Raw genomic sequence first — 22,803 nt, 5'->3', positions numbered from 1 at the left:
TGTTGTTGTTGTTTTTAAATAAATCTAGCATTGTTTAGCCTATTTTGTTCTAAGCTGTTTAACATTTTGTTTGTTTTTTTTCCACATTTTTCATTTGTACAATATAATCAATTAATATTGAACGATTCCCCCCCCCCCTGAAGTTATTTCTTTTATGAAATGCCGTAAATGTTTCAGTTGTTTCCAAATCAAAACGAGGTTGCCTGTAATAATATTTTCATTTGTTTTATTATTTTTACTCGAACTGGAGCAGCATGGAATGTGTGACAGGAAGAAGAAGAAAAAAAAAATAAAACCATGTATGCGATATTTTTGATCTTCAATTTAAAAAAACAAAACAACAAAACAGCTGACCTGTGTCATTCTTCGCACCCTTATTGCATGACTGATTATCTGAGTGGGAAGAAGAAAAAAACGAAAACACTTTCGAGGGCACGAGAGAATCAGGAAACGTGACACATGTATCTGGAGCGTCTGCAGGAAAAACAAAAAAGAATCTGGATGCTAATTTTTCTTTTTTTTTTTTTTTTAACAAACTATCTCCGCACACAGACGTCTCGGAGGTGGCAAATAATACTGAAAGGTCCCTTTGTCTTCACACCGAACCGAATAAATAAGGTGAGGGAGTCCAGCACAACTGAAAGGGTGGCCGCCGCTGCTGCTGCTGCGTGTGAGCGTTGAATTAGATCAACGCGTTTCAAATCCCAACTCGTGGCTGTTTAAGGATCCTTTCACAATAAGTGCAATGAAATGCAAAACAAATATATATAGAAAAAAGAAACCCTTCAAATTCGGATAAATAAATGAACACATTCACATTTTAAAAAAATCAAACAAACAAAAAAATACCTTAATGTTTATAATACCCTGTTTGAATTTAAAAAAGAAAAGAAAATCAAATGGGGGGATTAAAAAAAAAAAAAGGTTAAATAGGCCTACGGATGTACTGCCCCCCCACCCACCCCCACCCTCTAGACTCCTACCGCCCAGATAAAGTTCTTCGTGAGACAATGACACGAGCAACGACAGAGGAGGGGGGGAAATCATAATAAGTTCAAGCAAGGCGTAATTATTTTATCCTAGGCTACTTCACACATCAAACTATGGGAGTGAGGGGGGGTAAAAACATAAACAGAGAGAAAAAAGGCGGAGGAGGCGCGGAAACGAAGCAGTGATGCGTCTCGGAGGTGGACGAAGGAGACAATGGGCGGAGTGATCCGAGCCGCCGCCGCGCCGCAGCTACTGCCGCTACAGATGCGTCAGTTTGGGCGCTTCCTGGATTCTTCCCTGAGAGTAGTGCGGCGTGAGGTCCGTGTAGGTCGGCGCGGCGTCGCACAGGCCGAGCTGCTGCTGCTGCTGCTGCTGCTGCTGCTGACTGCTGCCCACCGTGATTGCGCCGTTGTAGTCCATGCTTGCGGGCGGCGGCGGCGGCGGGTGCGGGAGGTGGGTCAGGCCGAAGACCGAGCTCCCCGAGCCGGCCATGGAGTCCATGTAGCCGCCGCCGCCGCCGTTGCCGCCGCCGCCTCCGACGTACGCGGGGCTGCCCTGCATGTGCGTCCCGCCGTAGCTGCCGTTGCCCTGCAGAGGGTGCGCGTCATAGTCGGGCGTGGCCGAGTCCGAGCCGGGGAACCTCTTCTGGGGGGGCGGGCAGTATGACGTGGCCATGCCGTAGGCGTTCTGGTGAGGTTTGCTGTAGGAGGTGGGCGAGTGGGACTCGTATTGGACACTGTTGACCAGAGAATGCATAGAGTTGAGGTATCCAGCACCACCTCCTCCTCCTCCTCCACAACCGGGGCTCCGGGGCGACTGGCCCCCCGGCGAGGGCATCATGCCCCCCACGCCCTTCTGGTCCTTTTTGTACTTCATCCTGCGGTTCTGGAACCAGATCTTGATCTGCCTCTCAGTGAGGTTGAGCAGGTTGGCCATCTCCACCCGCCGCGGCCGGCACAGGTAGCGGTTGAAGTGGAACTCCTTCTCAAGCTCCACCAGCTGGGCGCTGGTGTAGGCCGTCCGAGCCCGCTTGGAGGCCGCCGAGCCCGGGGGGCTCTTGTCGCCGGGGCAACTCTCCACTGTCAGCGGGGCGAGGGAGGAGGAGGAGGAGAGAGAGGTGGGTGGGAGTAATCAGTAATCAGTAATCCATTACACACAGAGGAGTGAGAGTGAGAGCACAACACACTCACGCAGTTTCAAACATTAAGAGCAATCAGCTCACTGGACAAATAGGCAATTCCTGGTTGTCTGTAGCTGCGTTTCCATGACCCCTAGAATTGCACAAAACCTGAATATCGCAATAAAAACTGGCCATGGAAATACTTAAATTTAGAAAAAAAAAATTAAAAAAAACTCTCAAATATGGCGAAAAGGTTTTGAAGCTCTCAGGAAGTGGTTTTTTTCAGACGTATCTATATAGAGGTATATTGCAAAAGTGTCATGGAAACACTTTTTTCGCATTTACGCGTCAGCGTACGTGACGTACAGGGTCACGTGACCAGTTCACTGACCAGTGAAAATGGTGCACTATGTTTGGACGGACAGAGTATTTTTCACAAGTGATCAAAAGAGAAAAATATAAACAACCATTCTTGACGGCAAACAAAGGATCGCAAACGGAATTCTCGTAAATCTTGCGGGACGACATTGCTTTTAGGAATTGCGTCCCGCGGGACGAGAATTACGGCTTTTGCGCTTCACACCATTCAATGAAAACACCTGCAAGTTACAATTGTACTTGTCAAAATTTGAGAAATATCGCTTTTATTTTGCGAAAAAACTGTCATGGAAACGCAGCTTATGACTTCATCTAGATGTGTGTGCGCGTGCGTGCGTGCGTGCGTGCGTGCGTGCGTGCGTGCGTGCGTGCGTGCGTGCACGTGCACTCGGACTGGCCCTTATCACTCCTGGAGACGACCAACAAAGTATGCAAACACTTTCGGTTCCTTTGCACACACATTATTCCAACATGAGCGGGTCAATAATCCCGAGCGTCGGCCTCAGAGTCAGTACGAAGCATTTTGACCCTCGTCTCCCCCCGTAGACACACAGCTGCAGCTGCTGCAGCAGCAGCAGCGACAATAATGCAAACACAAGCATTATGTATTCCTGTGGGTGAATGAAGTGTCTCGTTCCAGATAGACCTCCACCTCCACATCCTCCTTCTCCTCCTTCACCTCTTCCACCTCCTCCTCCTTTACCCTTTTCACCTATTTCACATCCTCCTCCACCTCCTCCTCCTATTCCACCCACTCCTCCTTCACCATCTTCCTCACCACCTCCTCCTCCACATCCACCCTCACTCCACCTTCTCTTACTTCTCCACCTCCTCCTCCCTCACATCCTTCCCCTCAACGTGTTCAGCCGTGGTGGCAGCAGGCCAGCGCTGAATAAATTTCACGAGGCGTCTCCAGGACCTGCATCCAGGCGGCCGGCGAGCCGCTGGAATGCATGGTGACATAACTGGAGCCATTAAGCCATTAGGGAGGCGGCAGCGGGGAGAAGGAATGCCGGCGCGGGCGGGGCAGTCACCTGTGATAACAGTTATTACTGTATCGATGAATTCATTACGGAGGTGAGGCCCGCCAGCTTGATTTATTAAAGAGAATGATTTGGAAGGCGCGCACGAGTGTGAAGCACACGAGTAAAGTTTTAAAAAAGGAAGGCCATTTTAATGCACGTCTGCTGCTCCTGCGCTCCCCCCTGTTAAACAAATACAGCAGCTTCCCCAAAAGATAAATCACAGAACACGGAGGCCGTGTCTGCGTTCTCAGAACAACCTCTGTTTCCCCAAAACAGAGGTCGAAACTCCCAGGCACCTGCAAATTATGGACGCACGATTCAAAAAGCCAAACGTTGTGTACGGCCAATTTCTAGAAATATCTCTCAAACAACAACGCGTGCACTCGTGCAACTTCTCAGGATCAGATTCAGGATCAGATTCAGGATCAGATTCAGGATCAGATTCAGGATCAGATTCGCACGTGTGCAAAAAATGTGGCTAATGTTTTGTAATTAAAATCCCAGAAGCAACAGCTTTTGCTATTCAAATAACACAATAATTAGGATATTCCACCATATAGCCTCAACCACAAGCCTGGTCTATATATATATATATATATGTATACATACACACACACACACACACACAGTGGGTTCGGAAAGTATTCAGACCCCCTTAAATTTTTCCCTCATGTATTTTAGCCATTTGCCAAAATCCATTAATTAAATTTTTTCCTCGTTCTTGCACCCAACATTGTCAGATAAACACAGACTTGCAGAACTTTTTGCAGATTTATTACAAAATAAACACTGAGATATCACATGGCCATAGGCATTCAGACCCTTTGCTGTGACGCTTGTATATTTCTCTGAGGTGCTGCATGTCCAATTCTTCTGACCACCCTTGAGATGGCCCTACACCCTCATTGGAGTCCAGCTGTGCTTATTTCTATTGATTGGACTTGATTGGGAAAAGCACACACCCGCCAGTATAGGACCTTTACAGCTCACAGCGTAAAGTCAGAGCAAATGAGAATCATGAGGTCGAAGGAACTGACTGAAGGGCTGAGAGACAGAATTGTGGCAAGGCGCAGATCTGGCCAAGGCAACAAACAAAAAATCTGTTGCACTTAAGGTTCCTAAGAGCACAGTGGCCTCCACAATCCTTCAATGGAAGAAGTTTGGGACGACCAGGACTCTTCCTCGAACTGTCCGTCCGGCCAAACTGAGTGTCGGGGGGAGAAGAGCCTTGGTGAGAGAGCTAAAGAAGAACCCAGAAATCACTCTGGCTGAGCTCCAGAGATACAGCGCGGAGTTGGGACAAAATTCTAGAGAGACAACCGTCACTGCAGCCCTCCACCAGTTGGGGCTTCAAGGCGGAGTGGCCCGCCGGAAGCCTCTCGTATGTGCAAAACTCATGAAAGCCCACATTGAGTTTGCCAAAGAAACACCTGAGGGACTCCCAGGCACTGAGAAAAAAAATTCTCTGGTCTGATGAGACCAAAATTGGAATTTTTGGTCTGAATTCTAGGGGCTATGTGTGGAGGACACCCGGCTCTGCTCATCAACCTGCCTAATACCATCCCTACAGTCAAGCATGGTGGTGGCAGCATCATGCTGCGGGGGTGATTTTCAGCTGCAGGGACAGGGACAGGGACGACTGGTTGCAATTGAAGGAATTGATATCAAAAACCTTTCCCAGAGTGGCCACGGCCTCAGAACGGGCCGACGGCTCACCTTCCAACAAGACAACGATCCCGGGCGCACAGCTAAAATAACGACGGAGTGCTTCCAGAACAACTCTGTGAACGTCCAACATTCACCATCCAACCTGACACAACTGATTGTTTTTTGTTTTTTTGGATCATTCCTCAAAAGAGTCATGGCTGTATTGGCTCAAAAAGGTGCTTTTACTTGATACTGAGTGAAGGGTCCGAATACTTGTGGTCATGTAATATTTCAGTGTTTATATAGTCATAAATCAGCAAAGATTTATTCAAGTCTGTGTTTAGGGGGGGCTGGAATACTTGCCGAACCCACTGCATATATATATATGTATATATATATATATATATATATATATATATATATATATATATATATATATATGAATATATATAAATATATATATATATATATATATATGAATATATATATATATATATATATATATATATATATATATATATATATATATATATATATATATATATATATGTAATATACACACACACACATATGTATACATCTGTGTGTTATTTTGGCTGGCAGTGTATTTTGTTAACAAACTAAATTATCACAATTAACACAATCTTGTATTCCAGTTGAAACAACCCCCCCCCCCAAAAAAAAAAAGATTCCAGTCTCTGATTCTTCTGATTTAAACACACTCTCAATAAAAAGCCCCCTCCCTCCACCCCCTAACTAACCAAGCAACAGCTGCTGCCTCTAATCCAAACAAGGCGACAAACTGAGACAACTGTTGTGCGTGTTTGTTTGTTTGTTGTCTCTGCGGGAACACTGTGTGATCAGCCGAGCTGTGTGTTTACAGTAGGGACAGGTCAGCTGCAGGTCACGGGCCAATCACACACACACTCGCTCGCGCACACACACGCAGCACAACAGGGAACGCAAATACAACAATGAGCCGAGTTACAAACATCATTACATTATTTTCATTTTGTTTTCTGGTTTTTTGTTTTGTTTTTTTGGTCGCAGGTTGAGTTTGTCACTTGGGGTCACTGAGGTGTTCACTGCGGCAACACGTGACACGTGAGTTTTAAGCCAATGAGACAGCAGAACCAGCTGACGTCACTGATGTTGGAACCTTGAGGGCCTTGATGTGGGTGTTTTAATGCCCACACACACACACACACACACACACCCTTATGTATTGTGTCGTCCCTCAACAGAACCTCTGTGACTCCTTTGTGTGCGTGCGTGCGTGTGCGTGCGTGCATGTACCTGAACTGGTGCTACTGGCCGGCTTCTGCTTGGTGTTCTGCCGGGACTCCTTCATCCAGGGGAAGATCTGCTTGCCGCGGGCGGGGCCGGAGGTCGGGGAGCCGCTCTTGGCAGCACCGGGCTGCTGCTGCTGCTGCTGCTGCTGCTGTTGGTGCTGGTGGTGGGGTGGTGGGCCTCCACCTCCGTTCTGACTGACGGCACCGGGGGAGTGCGGGGCGGCGGGGGGCGGGGCCTGCGCTTGATTGCCTTCGGGATGGACCTCGGACGGCGCCGCCCGGATGGCCGCGCTCCTGTCGCAGCCCTCCGCCATCTCGCCGGGCTTGTGCAGCGCCACGGAGCCGCCGGGGGACTGCAGGGAGCAGGCGGGTCGATGGTACTCACTTTCCACATGAGAGGCGCGGGGATATTGGACCTGATTGGCATCATAACCGAAGCCATTTGCGCTCTGATACGGGTAGCCAGTGTAGATTGCCGAGCTGTCGTAGTAGGTTGCCTTTTGCATCTCGCCGTTTCCCAATATTTATTTCGGAACGTGACAGGGTCCTGACACCCGTGTAGAATAACATTGGCACCCCCGTGGTCACGTGACGCCCCTCCGCCAATGGCCTCCGCGGGTGAACCTGGGGTTACGAGAAGCAGCGTGAGAGAGGGAGGGGGGGGGGGAGGAGGTGAGAAGAAATGGTGGCGATCCATCTTACTTGCTCAATGCGGGCCTGACACGGCGGCGGCAGCCCCGCGCGCACCATTACCGTTTACCTTCTGGCTCGCGCGGGCCACAGAAGGCACGCAAGCGACCTTTTTTTGCACGCGCACCAAACCACATCCACACAAAAAGAAACACTTGAGGTTTTTTTTTTTGAAAGGGATTGTTAGCAGGAAAATCAGATTTCTGATTTATTGTCCCTCCTGTCGACACTCCAACACCTCATTTCCTAAACCGGAAACTGCTCAATGCATTCATGCAGACTTGTAACCCATATATATATATATATATATATATATATATATATATATATATATATATATATATATATATATATATATATATATATATGCACACACACAAATATTTTTCACATGTTCGATGATATTTTCAAAAGAAAAATATAATCGAAATCACCCTCGCACCGCCCAGCGCATTATCTACACGCACATTCTCTCCTTGCTCGTGTCTCTTGCGCTCCGAGGCGCAAGATGGATGAGACGAAGAAGAAGAAGAAGAAGAAGAAGAAGAAGAAGAAGAAGAAGAAGCTACGACGAGCAAAACCAGAAAAACCGGGCGAGCATCCCCGGCCCCGCGTGACCACGGCGTGAACTTTAGCTCGCAGGCCCCATAATAATGACTGCTGTCGGTGCCGTCCTGCTCGGCGGCCCCGTCGAGGTGATGTATGGGAGGGTCAGTGGGCCGGGACGCCCTCCCCCGGTACGAGCGGCCCGAGGAGAGCGAGCAGCCGAGCCCGATGGAGCCGCGAGAGATCCCGCAATAATACAGCCAGTCACGCAAACAAAGGATTCTTTTCTTTTTTTTCCTTCCTAAATGAATCGTTTAGTTCGGATTCGTTGTATGTTTCGAGATGGTCTTTTGTATGCTTTTATTTATTTAGTATAGTTAGCTGTTCTTTTTCGTACTGCTGTGTTGTTGTTTTTTTTGTTTTGTTATTTAAGCGCCAACTACACCAAAGCAAATTCCTTGTAAGTGTTAAACCTACTTGTGTGAACGTGTTTCTGATTCTGATTCTATTGGAATAATTATAATGACGATGGTGACATTTTAGGCACATTTTTACTTCTATAGCATTTAATTCTGCATTCTGTATTTCGCTCCATTTTGGAGTTTGTCTAAAAGAAATGACCAGATATTTTATTTCTAAACACATCTAACACATTTAAACAATTATTCATCTGGTTGGTGTTTGAACAAATGTTTTCAGGTGAAAAGTCATCTAAATTTCTGGATAGATGATGACGATGAAAATGCATTTATTATTATTATTATTATTATTATTATTATTATTATTATTATTATTATTATTATTATTATTATATAGTAGTAGTAGTAGTAGTAGTAGTAGTAGTATTACTATTACTTCAATAATAATAATAATAATAATAATAATAATAATAATAATAATAATATTATAATAATAATGTATTTTTGTGCAACACAAATAATTGCAAGAGCCAAAGCTGCTACACAGTGACTATTTCTAAGTTCTTTTTGCTATCTTAAAGCAGCGGAGAGCAAAAAGAACTGAGTAAAAATCGAAGCGTGAGCACAAGAAGGAGCTCCGCGCTCGGCGTGGACGCAGCCCAAAAAAACACCTTAGGGTGAGGGTGAGGTGTCGCCGTTTCTCCGCAACCCGGAGTGACCCGGCTTCCATATCAGGGAGCCACGGTCTCTATCTGGCGGCGCACCGACGCGAGAGCCATAAAACGGCGGGAGCAAGGAAGGAAGAAAGAACGAAAGAGAAAGAGAGCAAGAGAGAGAGAGAGACAAATGAACGCCGGGCGAGGTAAAAAAAAAAAAAAAAAAAAAAATCCTCCTCGCTCTCAGTCTGAGTGTGAACTCTTCCTGAACCGCGATCCGAGTCGCGCGGTGATAAATCACCGCCGCGACACGCAAACTCGGCCATTTACAAGCCGGGGGAGCCTATTTGTGGCCATGCTTACCTTCTCCTCTGACGACGAGCGCACAGCAGCGGGCGAGCTTCTCTCATTCAGCGGCGAAATCGATCAAAGCGGTAATCCAGAGGAGAGGAGAGGGGAGGGAAAAAAAAGTTTGAAAAAGAGAAGAGCAAAGCAGTGCTGGCTGGCTGGCTGGCTGACTGACTGGGTGAGGCAGCAGCAGCAGCAGCGGCGGCGGCAGCGGCAGCAGCAGCGGAGGCAGACTGCGACCTGCCATACAGCAGGAATTAGCAGCCACAACAACAAAAAAAGGGGGAAGAGCCGACACGCAGCCTTTTCCTCTCGGCTTGCCTGCCTGCCTGCCTGCCTCGACGGAGGGATTTATTATTATTATTATTATTATTATTATTATTATTATTATTATTACTATTGTTATTATATATTTTTTTGGCTTCTCCCCCTCTTCACTCGACGTGGATGGGCAAAAGCGAGATTACGAAAGCAGCTCGCGAGCGCCCAGGGTCAGCCCTGATAAGACTTATCTGGGCCGCAGATTGAAAGTGTCGTCATGCTGAGGAGGAGCTGCAGCAGCAGCTTTCATCAGGAGAGAGAGAGAGAGAAAGAGAGAGAGAGAGAGAAACGGAGAGCTCGCGGGGCTGCCTGCCTGCATCCTCCGCTGGACGGTGTGACCCCCCCCCCCCCCCACCCCCCTTCTCCTCGAGCAAGCAGCACCGGGGCAGGAAGCCACCAGTGAACTGCCCCGAACCTGAGCGTCACTCACCACCGTACACACACACACACACACACACACACACACACACACACACACACACACACACACACACACACAATTATGCAAATAAGAGGCGGCTCGGAGAGGCACCCCCCCCCCCTCGCCAACACCACCAACCAGACCAGGGGCGCGCGGTGAATACAACCAAATGATAATAACAGTAAATAATACTAACAATAATAATACGCTGCTTTGTAAACAGCGGCTCGTGGCGCTCGGGCAGGTGGTGGATTTTTTATTTTTTGGGCCGTTTGTTGTTTCGCTGCGTCCTGTGCTAGGATCGCAGGCCGCTGGACGCTCGCGATGGGTCGCGAGGCTGGCGACACAAAAGGCAGTCAAGGCGCTGACCACGCAGCATTCCCACTTCCAAGGCACATAAAGGGCCTCTATTGCCCGGGATTAATCATCAACCCGCGTTTTCTGCACGTGAGCCTCCATTTTTTTTTTTTCGTTCTTTATTTCTTTGTTGGCGCAAACAGGCACCACCTCGATTCGTCCTCGGTTCAAAGCTGCGGACGATCCTGCTGTGACCTCTTTTTTTTAAAAAAAAAAAAAACAATAACAAAAAAACAAACATTTTATAATTACTTCTATTATTATGAATTTACGATAATGACCAGGCCACCACCACTCGGTGGTGCTGGAGCTGGAGCAGGGTGGAGAAGCCTGCATGGCCACCCAAACGGCGGTGCACGGACGGAGGAGGTGCAGTGGGGGGGGATCAGAGCCGAGGAGCTGCGGCAGCCTGCTGGGGAATCCCCCCGGTGAGGTGAGAGCACTCAGCCGGGAGATTTATGTCCTCTGCACCGGGAAACACGTCCAGAGCTGCTGCTGCTCTCAGGCTCCGGGAATCCGGGAACTCAGTGACAGATTCTTCAGTACAAGGTGGAAGGTTGTAGGACGGCGTGGGCCGAGAGAAAAGTGAGTGGGACTGAAAAAATCCACGCGTGAGGACTTTTTTTTCCGCCAACTCGGCTGTTTTTCTCCCGGGCAGCGCAGCCGGGCAGCGCAGCCAAGCAGGCGCGTTGTGTAATTATTTACTTCTTTGTTGTTGCACAGAGTGAAACGCTGATTCGCCTGATCTCTTTAATTTGTCCCCGAGCTGAGGGTTAAATGTCAGGACGGAGCCCAACACGGGACGAGGCCATTGTGGGCGAGAGGGGGAAAGAAAGGGGCGAAAATAAAACAAAACAAAAAAATGAAGACAAAAACAACACGGATTGAACTATTTGGAAAGTTGTAAAGTGGAGCAGCAGCAGCAGCAGACACAGAACGCGCTCTTTGCAGCGGAGTGACGCTGCGCTCCGAGAGCCGCTTCGTCACTTTTATAGTGACAAATTACGGCCGCGAGACAAGTGGAGAAGGACTTATTGCACGAGCTGCGCTGTCCGACCCGCTTCGAGCCGCGCGTTTCCGTGGGCGTGTTGCGCCTCTTATTGAAGATTGAACGCGGATATCATCATCATCATCATCAAGCATAAAGCATTCATAACACAAATCAATAAAGAGCGGACGTGGACTTACTGCAGGCGGATGACGGTGTCCCGGAGACCGCGAGGTGGCCCGTGTTCACGCGGCTGGATCTCTGTTGTTGGAGGAGAGGAAATAACGTTGTGTTATTTCAAAAATCAGCCGAAGGTAGTTTGGTTTAGTTGAATATTTGGGTGCTTATTATAAAAACAGGCAAAAGCAAAGATACAAATATATGTATATGTATTTATTTTTACAAATGGTAAATTGTAGCGTAACGACTGCGTTGTAGGCCTTTTCGCTCAAACGGGTTCCAATTAAATTAGTTAAAAAATAGTTAAAGATTCCATCCGGTCTTGAAAAACAAAGGAGAAAGAAAACACAAAATAATTTTTTGTCAGAATGTCCGTGTTTATAATTTTGGGCCATTGTTCGGATTGAAACGCTGCCGCCTTTGTGGCTGAACGCCTTTCTGCACATTTTAGCACAGAAATAGCAACAGAGATATAATAAACGGCGTCATAATAATCATAATTGTAACAGAAATATAATTCTAAACATCTAATAAACTACAATAAGTTAACGAAAACAAAAAGTGGGGGGAAAAAAATTAGATTAGAGGCCAAACTTACGCAAATCACAATTTCTGGAGCACATTCAAATCATCGATTGCAATTAAAGCACAAAAACACACACGCGGCTCGATGCAAATGTTGCTCCGTGTTGTTTCCCCCACACACACACAAAGCAGCGCGGCAAGTCATTAGCCCTCGATGCCGCGCACCGTCTTCCCCCGAAGTCCCCGCGCCCATAAATCAAGCGCGCGGCAGCGGCGTGACCCCGGCGCTCTGGCCGCGCGCTCCTGGATGGCACTCCGTCTTCCATTATAAGCTCGTTTCTCCCCCGGCGGAGCGACAGAAGCCCAACACGGCCAGCAAGCGCCTCTTTACGGAGAGCGCCGCGATGCATCATTGCAGCACAACCAAAAGAAACAAACAAACAAAAAATTTAACAAATAAACACACAGAGGAAGAATGTGTAGGAAAATGCGTGTTTTCTCAAAGAAAAATAAACCAAATAATAATAAGAAGAAAAAAATAGAGGTGAGCAGCAGCTGCACCTGGAGACTGCAGTGTGTTTAAATGGCGGCTGTATTTACAAAACAGGCCGGAAAATACAGAGAGGAGCTGCTTCCTCGGCTGAAAGTGATGCTAGAGTTAATAGTTAAAATCATTATTATTAGTATTGGAAGGGAGGGGGTGGGGGGGTATTTCATCCTCACACTCGAAGCTGCGTGACAGATTTGGAGGCTGTAACTCAAACAGAGGCTGCACTCCTCTCCTCGTGGCCCAGATAAACACACAGCCCGTCCCCTCAGAGGTGCCGCGAGCCACTCTTTACGGCACGGTGGCTACAATACAATAGCCTCAATAATATTAGCAGATATTCAGACATAATTCCAATGATTTGATTTTTTGATTTCGTGGCCGTTTTGTTGCCCGGATTTAGAAGAAGAAGAAGAAGAAGAAGAAGAAGAAGAAGAAGAAGAAGCTATTTTGGTGACCTCTGCCTCGCGCTGCAATCACTCACTCACGCGGCGGTGATGAAACAATCGGCGGAAATACCTCAGAATAAGATCCATCCTCCCCGAGCTCGCCGAGTCCGCGTGGAGCAACATATCCGTCCGCGAGACGCCGCAGCAGAGAACACACACACGCACACACACACATCCACGGTACCGAGGTGGGGGTTTGGGGGTGGGTTGAGGGGGGGGGGGGCACGCTGCCTCCCTCCACCCACCCTGTTCGTCCGTCCGTCCTCGGGGCGCTCGATCAACACTCAGCTATACACGCGGCGGCGGTAGAAGCAGCGAGTCCCCGGTGTGTGTGTGTGTGTGTGTGTGTGTGTGTGTGTGTGTGTGTGTGTGTGTTGGTTGGATCCCGCACATCAGCACCATCACACGGCCAGCATCACCACGGTCTGACCGGCGGCTCCCGGTTCTTCTTCACCGCGCCGTAGAACCCCAGCAGCACCGGCGGCAGCACCAGCAGCACAGGCAGCGGCGGCAGCAGCAGCAGCTCGGCTCACGTCACGTGACGCGACGTCAACTTAAATCCCTTTTTTTATTTGAGCCGGTGAATCATTAATAGAGGCAGTCAAACCCCCCCCACCCCCCCACTCCCACCCCCCACTACCGACTCGACCCTTTCACGGGGAAATATACGCTTGTGTCACATTTGGAAAGTGGCCGCTCAGTGGCTTCCGGTTGGTGCCCAGAGAGGCAGAGCGGAGCCCGCACTGAGCCCGGAGCGAGCCCCCGGTCACACTGCGCGCCCCGGCTCTGGCTCCTTCACACCGCAGTGTGATAGTTGTCACTGTGTGAGCAGCAGCAACAGTAGGAGCCTCTCTCTCTCTCTCTCTCTCTCTCTCTCTCTCTCTCTCTCTCTCTCTCTCTCTCTCTCTCTCTCTCTCTCTCTCTCTCTCTCTACCTGCCGTCCCGGTGGCCGTGAGGGACTGCTGGCTGGCGGGTCAGCCAGCAGGGAGAGAAGCGGGGAGTGGGAAGTGGAGGGGAGGTGAAGGAGGTGAAGATGAGGAGGAGGCGGGGGGGCGGGGGGGCACAGAGTTGTGCTGCTGCCTGCTGATCACTACATGGACCCCCGCCCCTCACTAAACACACCTACATGGCTCTGCTCGTTTCCGTTGACAAGCTGTGTGTGTGTGTGTGTGTGAGAGAGAGAGAGAGAGAGAGAGAGAGAGAGAGAGAGAGAGAGAGAGAGAGAGAGAGAGAGAGAGAGAGAGATAGGGGGGGATCTATATACTATCTCAGTGAATCGCTGTCATATGAATCTATATTTTTCAGTCTGCGGCTTCCGATCATGCAGGTGATTTTTGGCCTTGCAGCCCGGAGGAGCTTCTTCTCTCCTCTCGCCACCATTTGGCGCTTGTTTTCTCCGTCAGCAGGCGGTGGGAAGGGGCGGGGGAAGGTGAGGGGAGAGGGGGGGGGGAGAGAGAGAGAGAAAAAAAAAATCCCACCACAACTATTAATCACTCGGGGCGGACACGAACAGCATCCCACTCCCACAGCAGCCTTTTGTCCGCGCAAAGTACAAGTTGAACTTTTTAAAGACGGGCAACACGAGGGAGAGACGCTGTTCAAATCACCTTCTGTGTAGTCTGAGAATAAAGGACGGGGAGGAGGAGACGTCACAAGCCGAGGGTTTGGACTAGCAGCAGATGTGGAGACTTATGCTGTTTTGTTGTTGTTGTTATTAGTGTGTATTATTGTGTTTGTTTTGTGCCCTGCAGCTTCCAGATGTGCAGCTCTCCGCGAGTCCGCATTGCCGCCTACATGCAGCTGATCACCGCACTCACCACCTGAAGCCGTCTCGATTTTGACCATCAGTTGGTTGGTTCGGCCACTTTTAGCAAAGCTGCGTTTGATTGATGACGTTTAAAATCTCAACCGGTTGTTTTTGTTTTTTTTCTTTCTTCCTTCTTTTTTAGAGAATGTTTTTCAAGTATTTACACAGACCAGGACTCCTTATCGCTGTCAGCGGCTGGAGCCAAAGCAGCCAGCAGCCGCCCTGGACGTTGGCCAGACGGCGGCCACTATCTTCCCATGGTGTCGACACCCGGAGCTCCAACAGCCAGCAGGCTGGTGAAACCGAGCACGAGGCTTCCAACATCAAGGCAACAGGGACCGAGCTGGAGCCGCAGGGAGGTTCGCAGCTTCGGTCTAGGAGCTTTCAATGGGATTTTCCCAGATTATTATTATTATTATTATTATTATTATTATTATTATTATTATTATTATTATTCATAATAGTACAATGAAGAGACTTCACGTTTACAAACATCCACATAAATTGCACAATTCAAATGTAACTTTAAATACTTATTTTAACGTTGTGTATCGTCCCACTACTACGAGAAGCTGGATCCGAAACAACACAAAAAAAATGATTCACTTTTTATGTCGTCAGTCTTGCATTTGAGGTATAATTTAATTGCTGGCTCTCTGTTGTTTTTATTCCTGTCTTGTTTATTTGTTTGTTTCTTGATCCATTTTCCCTCTAAAGATTCTCGGGCACCGGTGAATTTTTTGTTTTTGCAAACAAATATTTAAATATTTATTGCAACCACACAGGCTCCATATTCGGAAATATTGCGCTCAATAAAAACATTTTTCACCAAAAAAAGTTTGAATTTATTTTCCTTATTTATCTGCAAGTCCTTCTCTCTGTGTCATTGTATGCTTTTGGGTTTAAGATGGCAAATCTATGAAAATGCATGCACAGATGTATGCATATTAACATGTGTGTGTGTGTGGAGTAAATGTTTTGCAATCATATATATTCATGTAAATTTGTATTACATATTTAGTCATATTTGTTAAAAGAGAAATGTAAAACAAGCAAAAGCCACAAAGTCAACAGCAAAACCTCCCTGGAGGCGAAGAGATCAAATTACAACGTCTCTGAACTTGCTCAAAAGTTTTTAAAAAAAATCTCACTCCAGGGTGTTTTCTCGGTTTTGCACAATAAAAGGGAAGCAGGTGAAGACAAGCAGCAGCAGCAGCAGTCAAGTACTCACAGCTCATGTCGGTGTGTCCGGACAGCAGGGCTCGTGTCAGGGGAGGAGAGGAGATCTGACTCGCAGCCTGAAGAGAATCACTAATGAAAATACAGCAGATTTCCACATCTATTTCTGACCCCGGGGCTATTCATTATTCAACAAGTCACGTGAACCGGTCCGAATTAAAATTTCAGTACATTGGAAGTGACCTCTATTCGCGAATCAAATGACTTTCAAATCCATAATTTAGCTCGTCAGAAGTCGCTGGAGTCTCTCGCCATCTTGCGTCTCTGTGTGAAGGTGTGTTTTTGGACCATGCATGAAGGAAGAAAAAGGAGAGTCTGCTCACTTTCATGTGTGGACTCGATATATTTGGGGGGTTATTTTACACACAAAATTATTTGCGGAAAAAATTTAATTAAAAAAATAAATAAAAACCTGTCTCGACGCTTTGATGAAAAGCACAGCGCGCTGACAGGCAGAAGGCAGCGCCTCCTGCTCGTGTCTCAGATCCCTCCGCCGACTGACAACCAGTGTTGCCCTGATGAATTGCAGGCGAGCTGCCGCCGGGAATCGTATTTGGGAGAATTCATAGCTGGGATTATTTTTGCGCGTCAAATCACTTCTCTGTCTAGTGTGTGTGTGTGTGTGTGTGTGTGTGTGTGTGTGTGTTTCCGTGTTGTCTTTGAGCAAATCCTAAACGGGGGAGGTGGGCAGAGGGGGGTCTCGCCGCTGATGTATGGCCTGAACATTGTGTGTGTCGAGAGGTCAGGGGTCAGGAGAAGTGCTGCGGGACGGTGATTGGCCAGAGTGGAGCGTGTCCTCTGGCTGAACCCTCTATTGTTTGGACGGAGCAGGTTAAGTGACCGTCAACTCGCACGTCGGTGCACCGACCGACCCGACCGGCCGACCGACTCCCCGGGGCCGAGCTCAGCTCTGCCCACCGCGGCAGGGGAGAGAAGCTGTGCGTGTGGCCGGATACAGTGAACAATCCGCGGCCACGGTTCGATTCCCGCGTGTCAGCTGCAAATCCGGCTCCGTTTACGCAGCAGAGATTTTCTCTCTCTCGCTCTCTCCCTCGTGACTGGAGCCAGACTTCAGCCGAAATAAGGCATGACATTCTTGCACATGTTCCGGAATAGAATTTGTGTCCGCTGAGTGTTGTTTTACATAATGGGATCAGACGTCGTGTTTCATAGGGCAGCGCTGTTGGCTTGCGCGAGGCGCACTGGCTGCTAAACGGATGACACGAATTAAACTCTGGGGAGCGTCGACACGTGTTCCAAGTGCTGCAAATCTTTTTCTTTCTTTTTTTCTAAAAAAAAAAAAAAAAAAAAAAAAAAAAAAAAGTGTCACACAAATCCCATTAAATCCGCATGGGGCGAGTTGCACCAAATACAATAAATGAGAGGCGACTATATTTAGGGGGGGTTAGAGAAAGGACTTGCAAGGCGTGAGGCGCATTAAAAAGGTCAAACCCGGACGCAAATGCACTTTTACGCACGCGTACCCACAGACAAAGCATCGGTGTAAAATCCGTTTTATAATCCCAAATCAAAATTTACCCCCCTCGAAAAAATGATAGCAGGAAATGCAACATTTTAGCTGATTGAAGTCATTTAAACAAAAAGATTTTTGTTGTATTTTTCTTTCGCTTTGAGCTCAAATAAAATCAGATTAAAAAAAAAAAAAAAAAATATCCACAGACAAAAGCAGCGTTATAATTGAAGAACATATTTATTTCACAAGGACACATTGAGCCTACCGCTAGCCTGCATCACAACGACCAATACTGAGACAACAAAACACACACGCATACACAAATATTCACAGTTTTAGAACACAACGGCACGAAAACAGGGGACGATCTAGAGCACAAATAAAACTATAGCCGCCTAACGACACCGAACGAACGGAACCCCACGGGATCAAACCCTCCGCATGTTGTGCCTTCATATGTACATGAAATGTGAAAGTCACCTGGACTACATTCAACAGTATAACGAAACACTGACTGGCGCCTCCCCTCCGTCCAGAACGGCCGTCTGGTTTCCCAACAGGAAACTAAACATCCTTCAAGTATATTAGAATCTCTCATGATCAGAAAAATTATATAAAAAAAGGAATAATAAAAAGACAAAAAAACTGAGAAATGATATATAAAAAAATTAGTTCATTCTTACTTTTACTTCATTCACTGCGATAATACTTTATCTCTTTAAAATAAAAATAAAAAATCCAAGTCCTAGGGCTTGCATGTGCGTTCTCCTTCTGTCATGGATATAATAAACCAATAAATGAACACTTCAGTTTCCACCCAGAGCGAGTTGAGGTGGATTTTTCAAGCTTATTATGAGGAAGTTGAGCCGGCGAGGCGGGGACGAAGGAGACCCGGTGGAAGAGGCGAGGTGAGGGTGAGGAGGAGTGTGAGGAGAAGGAGGAGGAGAGGGTGTGTGTGTAAAATACTGAGAATCGGTCCGTCAGATTCCACCTTGTGTTATTTTCTTCGCCATCTCAGTCTGCGTTATTTTTTTCTCTCTCTCTGGGCCGTTGTTCGCTCCACTATAGGGCGGTGGACGGCGTGGGGACGAGTTGCTGGCCTGTTTTCATCTGCTGCTGCTGGTGCTGGGCCACCGCCGCCGAGGAGGAGGAAGAAGAGGAGGAGGAGGCCGAGCCGGAGGAACGGATCTTGGTGTTGGGCAGCTTGTGCTCCTTCTTCCACTTCATCCTGCGGTTCTGGAACCAGATCTTCACCTGCCGCTCCGACAGGCACATGGTGTGCGCGATCTCCACGCGCCGGCGCCGCGTCAGGTAGCGGTTGAAGTGGAACTCCTTCTCCAGCTCCAGAGCCTGCTGGCGGGTGTAGGCGGTGCGGGACCTCTTGGGCACCCCGCCGTTGTAACTGGCGCTGACTGAGGGAGAGGAGGTGGGGGAGGAGGGGAGATTGGAGAGAAGCAGCCCGGCAGGTGTTACAGGCGTCTCATCTCATATTTGCCATCATCTAAACAGGCGCGATTAAAATGGGCGTTAATTTTTTTTTTTTTTTTTTAAATAAACAAACAAAAAAAATCGTTGGGGAAAATCATGCGTGGGGAGGGTTTTTTTTCTCGTCTCAGTTAAATGGACGTGACCTTAACAATGTGGATGTGATGCCGAGTGTGGACGTGAATCACTCGCATCCAGAGGGACGAGACCAGGCTGAGCAGCGGCAGCAGCGGCGGGGCTGGAGATGAGCGCTTGGCTGGGCTCCAGAGGTGGAGGCACTTTGGGGTGGGGGGGTGGGGGGACTCGAACGCAACACAAAAGGCGCGCGGCCCCGACACTCGAAACACAGGCAATAAAAATTTACGAGGCTCCTTAATTACCGACCCCGCTGCTCGATGCTCGTAAATCTGCCGCTTTGCAAGAAAAGCGGCTCACTGGTGCCGCTGCGCTGCGATTTGCGCTGCGCTGCGCTGCGTTGCTTTTGCTGCATACACGGAGCTTCTTTCCGCCGCGCCCCCCCAACCCCTCTTCACATCCTCGTAATCATAACTCACCGTTGCTAACATGAACCTTCTTCATCCACGGGTAGACCACCGGCTCCTTGCCCTTCGCCACGCCGGGGTAGACCTCGGCGGCGGCGGCGACGAGGCTGCAGTCCTTGGCGGCCGTCGCGCCCGCGCCGGCGCCGCCGTCCGGGGCCGCGCCGAGGCGGGGACCGTGGTTCTGCGGGACGGGCTGCGGCTGTGCATGGTGCCCGTCGCCGAAGTCGTCGAGCGCGGCGGCGGTGGCGACGTTGCCGTAGTCGTAGCCCGCCTCCGTGTAGTTTGACCTCGGGTAGGAAGGCTCGCTGTGATGGGGGAAGCCCGTGTCTTTCGGCCGCTCGTAGTAGTCACCGGGGTTGGGGATGTATCCGCTTTGCTGGTACTCGTCGCATGGCGGGAAGGACGGCTCGATGTAGTTGGAGTTTATCAAGTAGGAACTCATGGTCATTAATTTGTGAAGTGCAACAATACTAATTTTTATCGCGCTGTCGTTTTTCTGATCTCCACAAAACCCTCCTACTCCCCTTGTCAAATGTACAAAGTTGCCTGGTCACGTGCGGCGGGGCCACCAATCACGGCGTGTCCTGTGGGCATCATGTAAACAGGAACCAATGGAAAGCATGGCACTGGCACCAGCGGCGCGGCGCGGCTCGCGCTGGCTTACGTTGGTGTTTTGCTTATTGAATCAGGGTATATAAAGAAGGAGGAGAGGTGGGGGGGAAAACAACCATCAAGCAACTAGTTTCCTGCACCGGGGCCGGTGAGGAGCAGAGGAGGCGCAAGGAGAAGGGGGAGAAATAAGAAATCAAAAAAATGAGGGGGGAAAAAATAGGAATGAAAACTCCCCCTTTCGATTGAGATGATGAAATTCAAGCCCAGAGGAGATGAAGGTTATGAAAACAAAGGAATCCGGCGGCTGAAGCTGCTGCTGCTGCTCCGGGTTGTTCGATGGTGACGAGAGAAAGTCAACACACTCGCACTGCGTGTCTCATTTTGGCTTCACGAAATCATCGTTGTTTTATTTTATTTTTTTTAGGTGGAAAGTGTTGGCGCGATCGCGACAGACAGAGATACTTTTTTTGTACGTCAGTGAAAATTGCATTGCCATAACACGCAGCAAGAAGAAGAAGAAGAAGAAGAAGAGGAAGAAGAAGAAGATGATGAAGATTCCTCGTCTCCAAATCATCACCAGTCTCACACCGAGCAGAGCAAACGGAGACTTGCAGTCCACTTTGTCCCACAATCACGTCACCAAAGTCCCCTGACAGCAACCACCAAGTCGCAGAATTCATTAACACCCAGATATCCGCCACAAACGAAATGTTGCACGATAGAGCAACAGCAATAGGAAAAAGCCAAAAGAATAATAATAATAAGAGGTCTGAATTGATCTGCATGTAGAAAACAGCACGCACGCAGCAAAAAACAAAAACAAAAAAAACAAACTGAACGAGTTGAGGAACGAAAGAATTCAGCTCTAATCTGGAGAATGCAGAGTGAGGCTGAGCCTCGGCCTCGGCTGCAAAACACCAGCAGGACATTCAGATTCCATCCCTTCACGCAGTTTCAAGAAACCACGAACTGTTTCTTTACCACCATTGAAAAGCCAAAATATACAATTTAAAGAAAGTGCGACATACATTTCTAATATTAAAAGTAAATGTAAAATGCAAAGACGATTGTTGAACTTCTTTTTTTTTTTTTTTTTAGAAACAAAAATTTGGGGAAACTATTCTTAGAATTGTCCCAACAGATGGACGACAATTATTTCAGTACCAAAAAATAAACCCATTTCCAATGATATATACAAACGATCCACTTTGGGCCGCAGAGACAAAGAGAAAGTGTCTGACCGTGTCTCCCTCCAGCCGCCGTCATCACGTCCTCGTCCCGCATGTTTCCAACCGCAGCGGCTCCTCCTCGCTGGATGCGGTTCCTGAGAGACTCCTCACGCTGCTGCTGCAGCTCCTCCGCCGTCACTGTCCGCGTGCAGCGGGGCCCTGCACGGGACGAAAACAAAAAAAACAAAACTTGAGGAAATATTGAAAGCTTTTCTTTTTCACCCCTCCGCCCCCCAACAACCTTCTTCTCCTTCTTTCTCCGATCTGTCCACCACCCCTCCCCCCCTCTATTCTCCTCCTCGCGCCCCCCCCCCCCCGCCCCAAACACAGATAACTTCTGCCTGACCCAAAAGTGACACCGCTCCCATTTTGTTTCTGATTAATCTTGCCCATTGACAGTCTTTGTTAAACAACAAGGCGTTGCCATTTTTCCAAAGGGGGCCAACATTTTCATATCTGGGAGACGCGCTGACCTCGGCCTCACCCCGGACTTGGACTTCAGTTGTTGCAACTTTTTTTGTGGAGGGAGGGGAGGGGAGAGAAGCACTTAGAGGGTCATCACCCGGGAGGCTTCCACCCGGAGGATTGCTTCTAAAAAAAATAAAAAAGTGTGCAAATCTTTTTCTTTCCAAATATCCAGGCAGCGACATCAGTCTGCAATGTCTTAGGAAAGAGAGAAAAGTAGCAAAAGAAACCGTGTTTTTCTTTTTAGATTCCCAGGAGCAGGAGCCTGGAAACAGGTGCAGCTGACCAGCAGCTTCTCAAGGCCTCGTGCAGACGTCGCTTCTTTCTTTCTTTCTTTCTTCCTTCCACGCAACCCAACTCTGCTGATGCACTTCGGGGCCATATTTCCACTCTCACCACGAGGCCGAGGGAGCACCTGGGAGGTCATACGTCACCATAATGTCAGCGGTAAGATGACTGGACGTGATAGGGAAATTTAAGGCCGCGCTGCTGGTCTGTTTCACGCAGATAGAGGCCCGTGCGTGAATATATGGGGCGGCTATTATAAGCACTGAGTGTCGTTACCCTCCCAAAACGGCTCCTTGTTTTCACGTGCAGGTCATTCTACTTGTTGCCTTGTATTGGCGCATCCATCTACTCCCTCTTATTGCCCCTATCAATAATGGAAATTATTTCCTTAAAAATAAATAAATAAATAAATAGAATGTTAAGGGAACAGCCAGGGCTGGATGTTGTTGCTGCTGCTGCTGCTGCTGCTGCAGCTCGGAGCGCAGTAAAAGCTCCGGGAAATCACAGCCGAGCACTGCAGTGTTCACGACATGATGGTGTAATGATGGTGTAATTCACTACCGAAGCATTTAGACTCAGCGTTGCATCTTCCTGCAGATGCAAAGAGCCCTTCTGCCTCCGCTACGGCTGTGTTTTTACTCTGGGTTGAAAATTAAAAATATAAAATAAATAAAAATCAGCGTCACCATGACGCTGTTTCCTCTCGGTGCATATAGTGTGAAGTGCAAGGGCTTCACCGGAATACATCATGCTGACACTTTGC

At 48.3% G+C, this 22,803-nt stretch overlaps 2 protein-coding genes across 8 annotated transcripts; both read right to left on the bottom strand.

The window, feature by feature from the left end:
• Positions 1–534: 534 nt before the first annotated feature.
• Positions 535–21,384, bottom strand: hoxa3a (homeobox A3a). 7 transcript variants are annotated; one of them, XM_076044420.1, is made up of 4 exons: positions 21,300–21,384; positions 11,399–11,459; positions 6,457–7,076; positions 535–2,069 (listed from the first exon to the last, which is right to left on the bottom strand). In XM_076044420.1, exons 3-4 carry the CDS (start codon positions 6,956–6,958, stop codon positions 1,249–1,251), a joined length of 1,323 nt encoding a protein of 440 aa, XP_075900535.1. In that variant the 5' UTR covers positions 6,959–7,076; positions 11,399–11,459; positions 21,300–21,384; the 3' UTR covers positions 535–1,248. The 7 variants fall into 7 exon arrangements, with proteins under 7 accessions (XP_075900535.1, XP_075900530.1, XP_075900533.1 ...); XM_076044415.1 differs by lacking the exon at positions 21,300–21,384 and adding an exon at positions 12,970–13,502; XM_076044418.1 differs by lacking the exon at positions 21,300–21,384 and adding an exon at positions 13,291–13,502.
• Positions 18,155–20,574, bottom strand: hoxa4a (homeobox A4a). Its single transcript, XM_076044427.1, has 2 exons — positions 19,459–20,574; positions 18,155–18,831 (listed from the first exon to the last, which is right to left on the bottom strand). Exons 1-2 carry the CDS (start codon positions 19,892–19,894, stop codon positions 18,482–18,484), a joined length of 786 nt encoding a protein of 261 aa, XP_075900542.1. The 5' UTR covers positions 19,895–20,574; the 3' UTR covers positions 18,155–18,481.
• Positions 21,385–22,803: the final 1,419 nt, after the last annotated feature.

The sequence above is a fragment of the Nelusetta ayraudi genome, unplaced genomic scaffold, assembly GCF_046127955.1.
Source record: "Nelusetta ayraudi isolate G7.1 ecotype Tasmania unplaced genomic scaffold, CSIRO-AGI_Nayr_v1 ptg000079l, whole genome shotgun sequence".
In the NCBI taxonomy this organism is placed as follows: Eukaryota; Metazoa; Chordata; class Actinopteri; order Tetraodontiformes; family Monacanthidae; genus Nelusetta; species Nelusetta ayraudi.
This window is presented reverse-complemented; position numbering and strand designations above follow the sequence as displayed.

Bases quoted from the DNA above. Each gene is read 5' to 3' on its own strand.
- hoxa4a (XM_076044427.1), bottom strand. From the start codon at position 19,894: ATGACCATGAGTTCCTACTTGATAAACTCCAACTACATCGAGCCGTCC. The intron at 18,832-19,458 runs GTGAGTTATGAT...CCTCTCCCTCAG, and splicing joins GAAGGTTCATGTTAGCAACG to TCAGCGCCAGTTACAACGGC.
- hoxa3a (XM_076044420.1), bottom strand. From the start codon at position 6,958: ATGCAAAAGGCAACCTACTACGACAGCTCGGCAATCTACACTGGCTAC. The intron at 2,070-6,456 runs GTACATGCACGC...CCCCGCTGACAG, and splicing joins GGCCAGTAGCACCAGTTCAG to TGGAGAGTTGCCCCGGCGAC.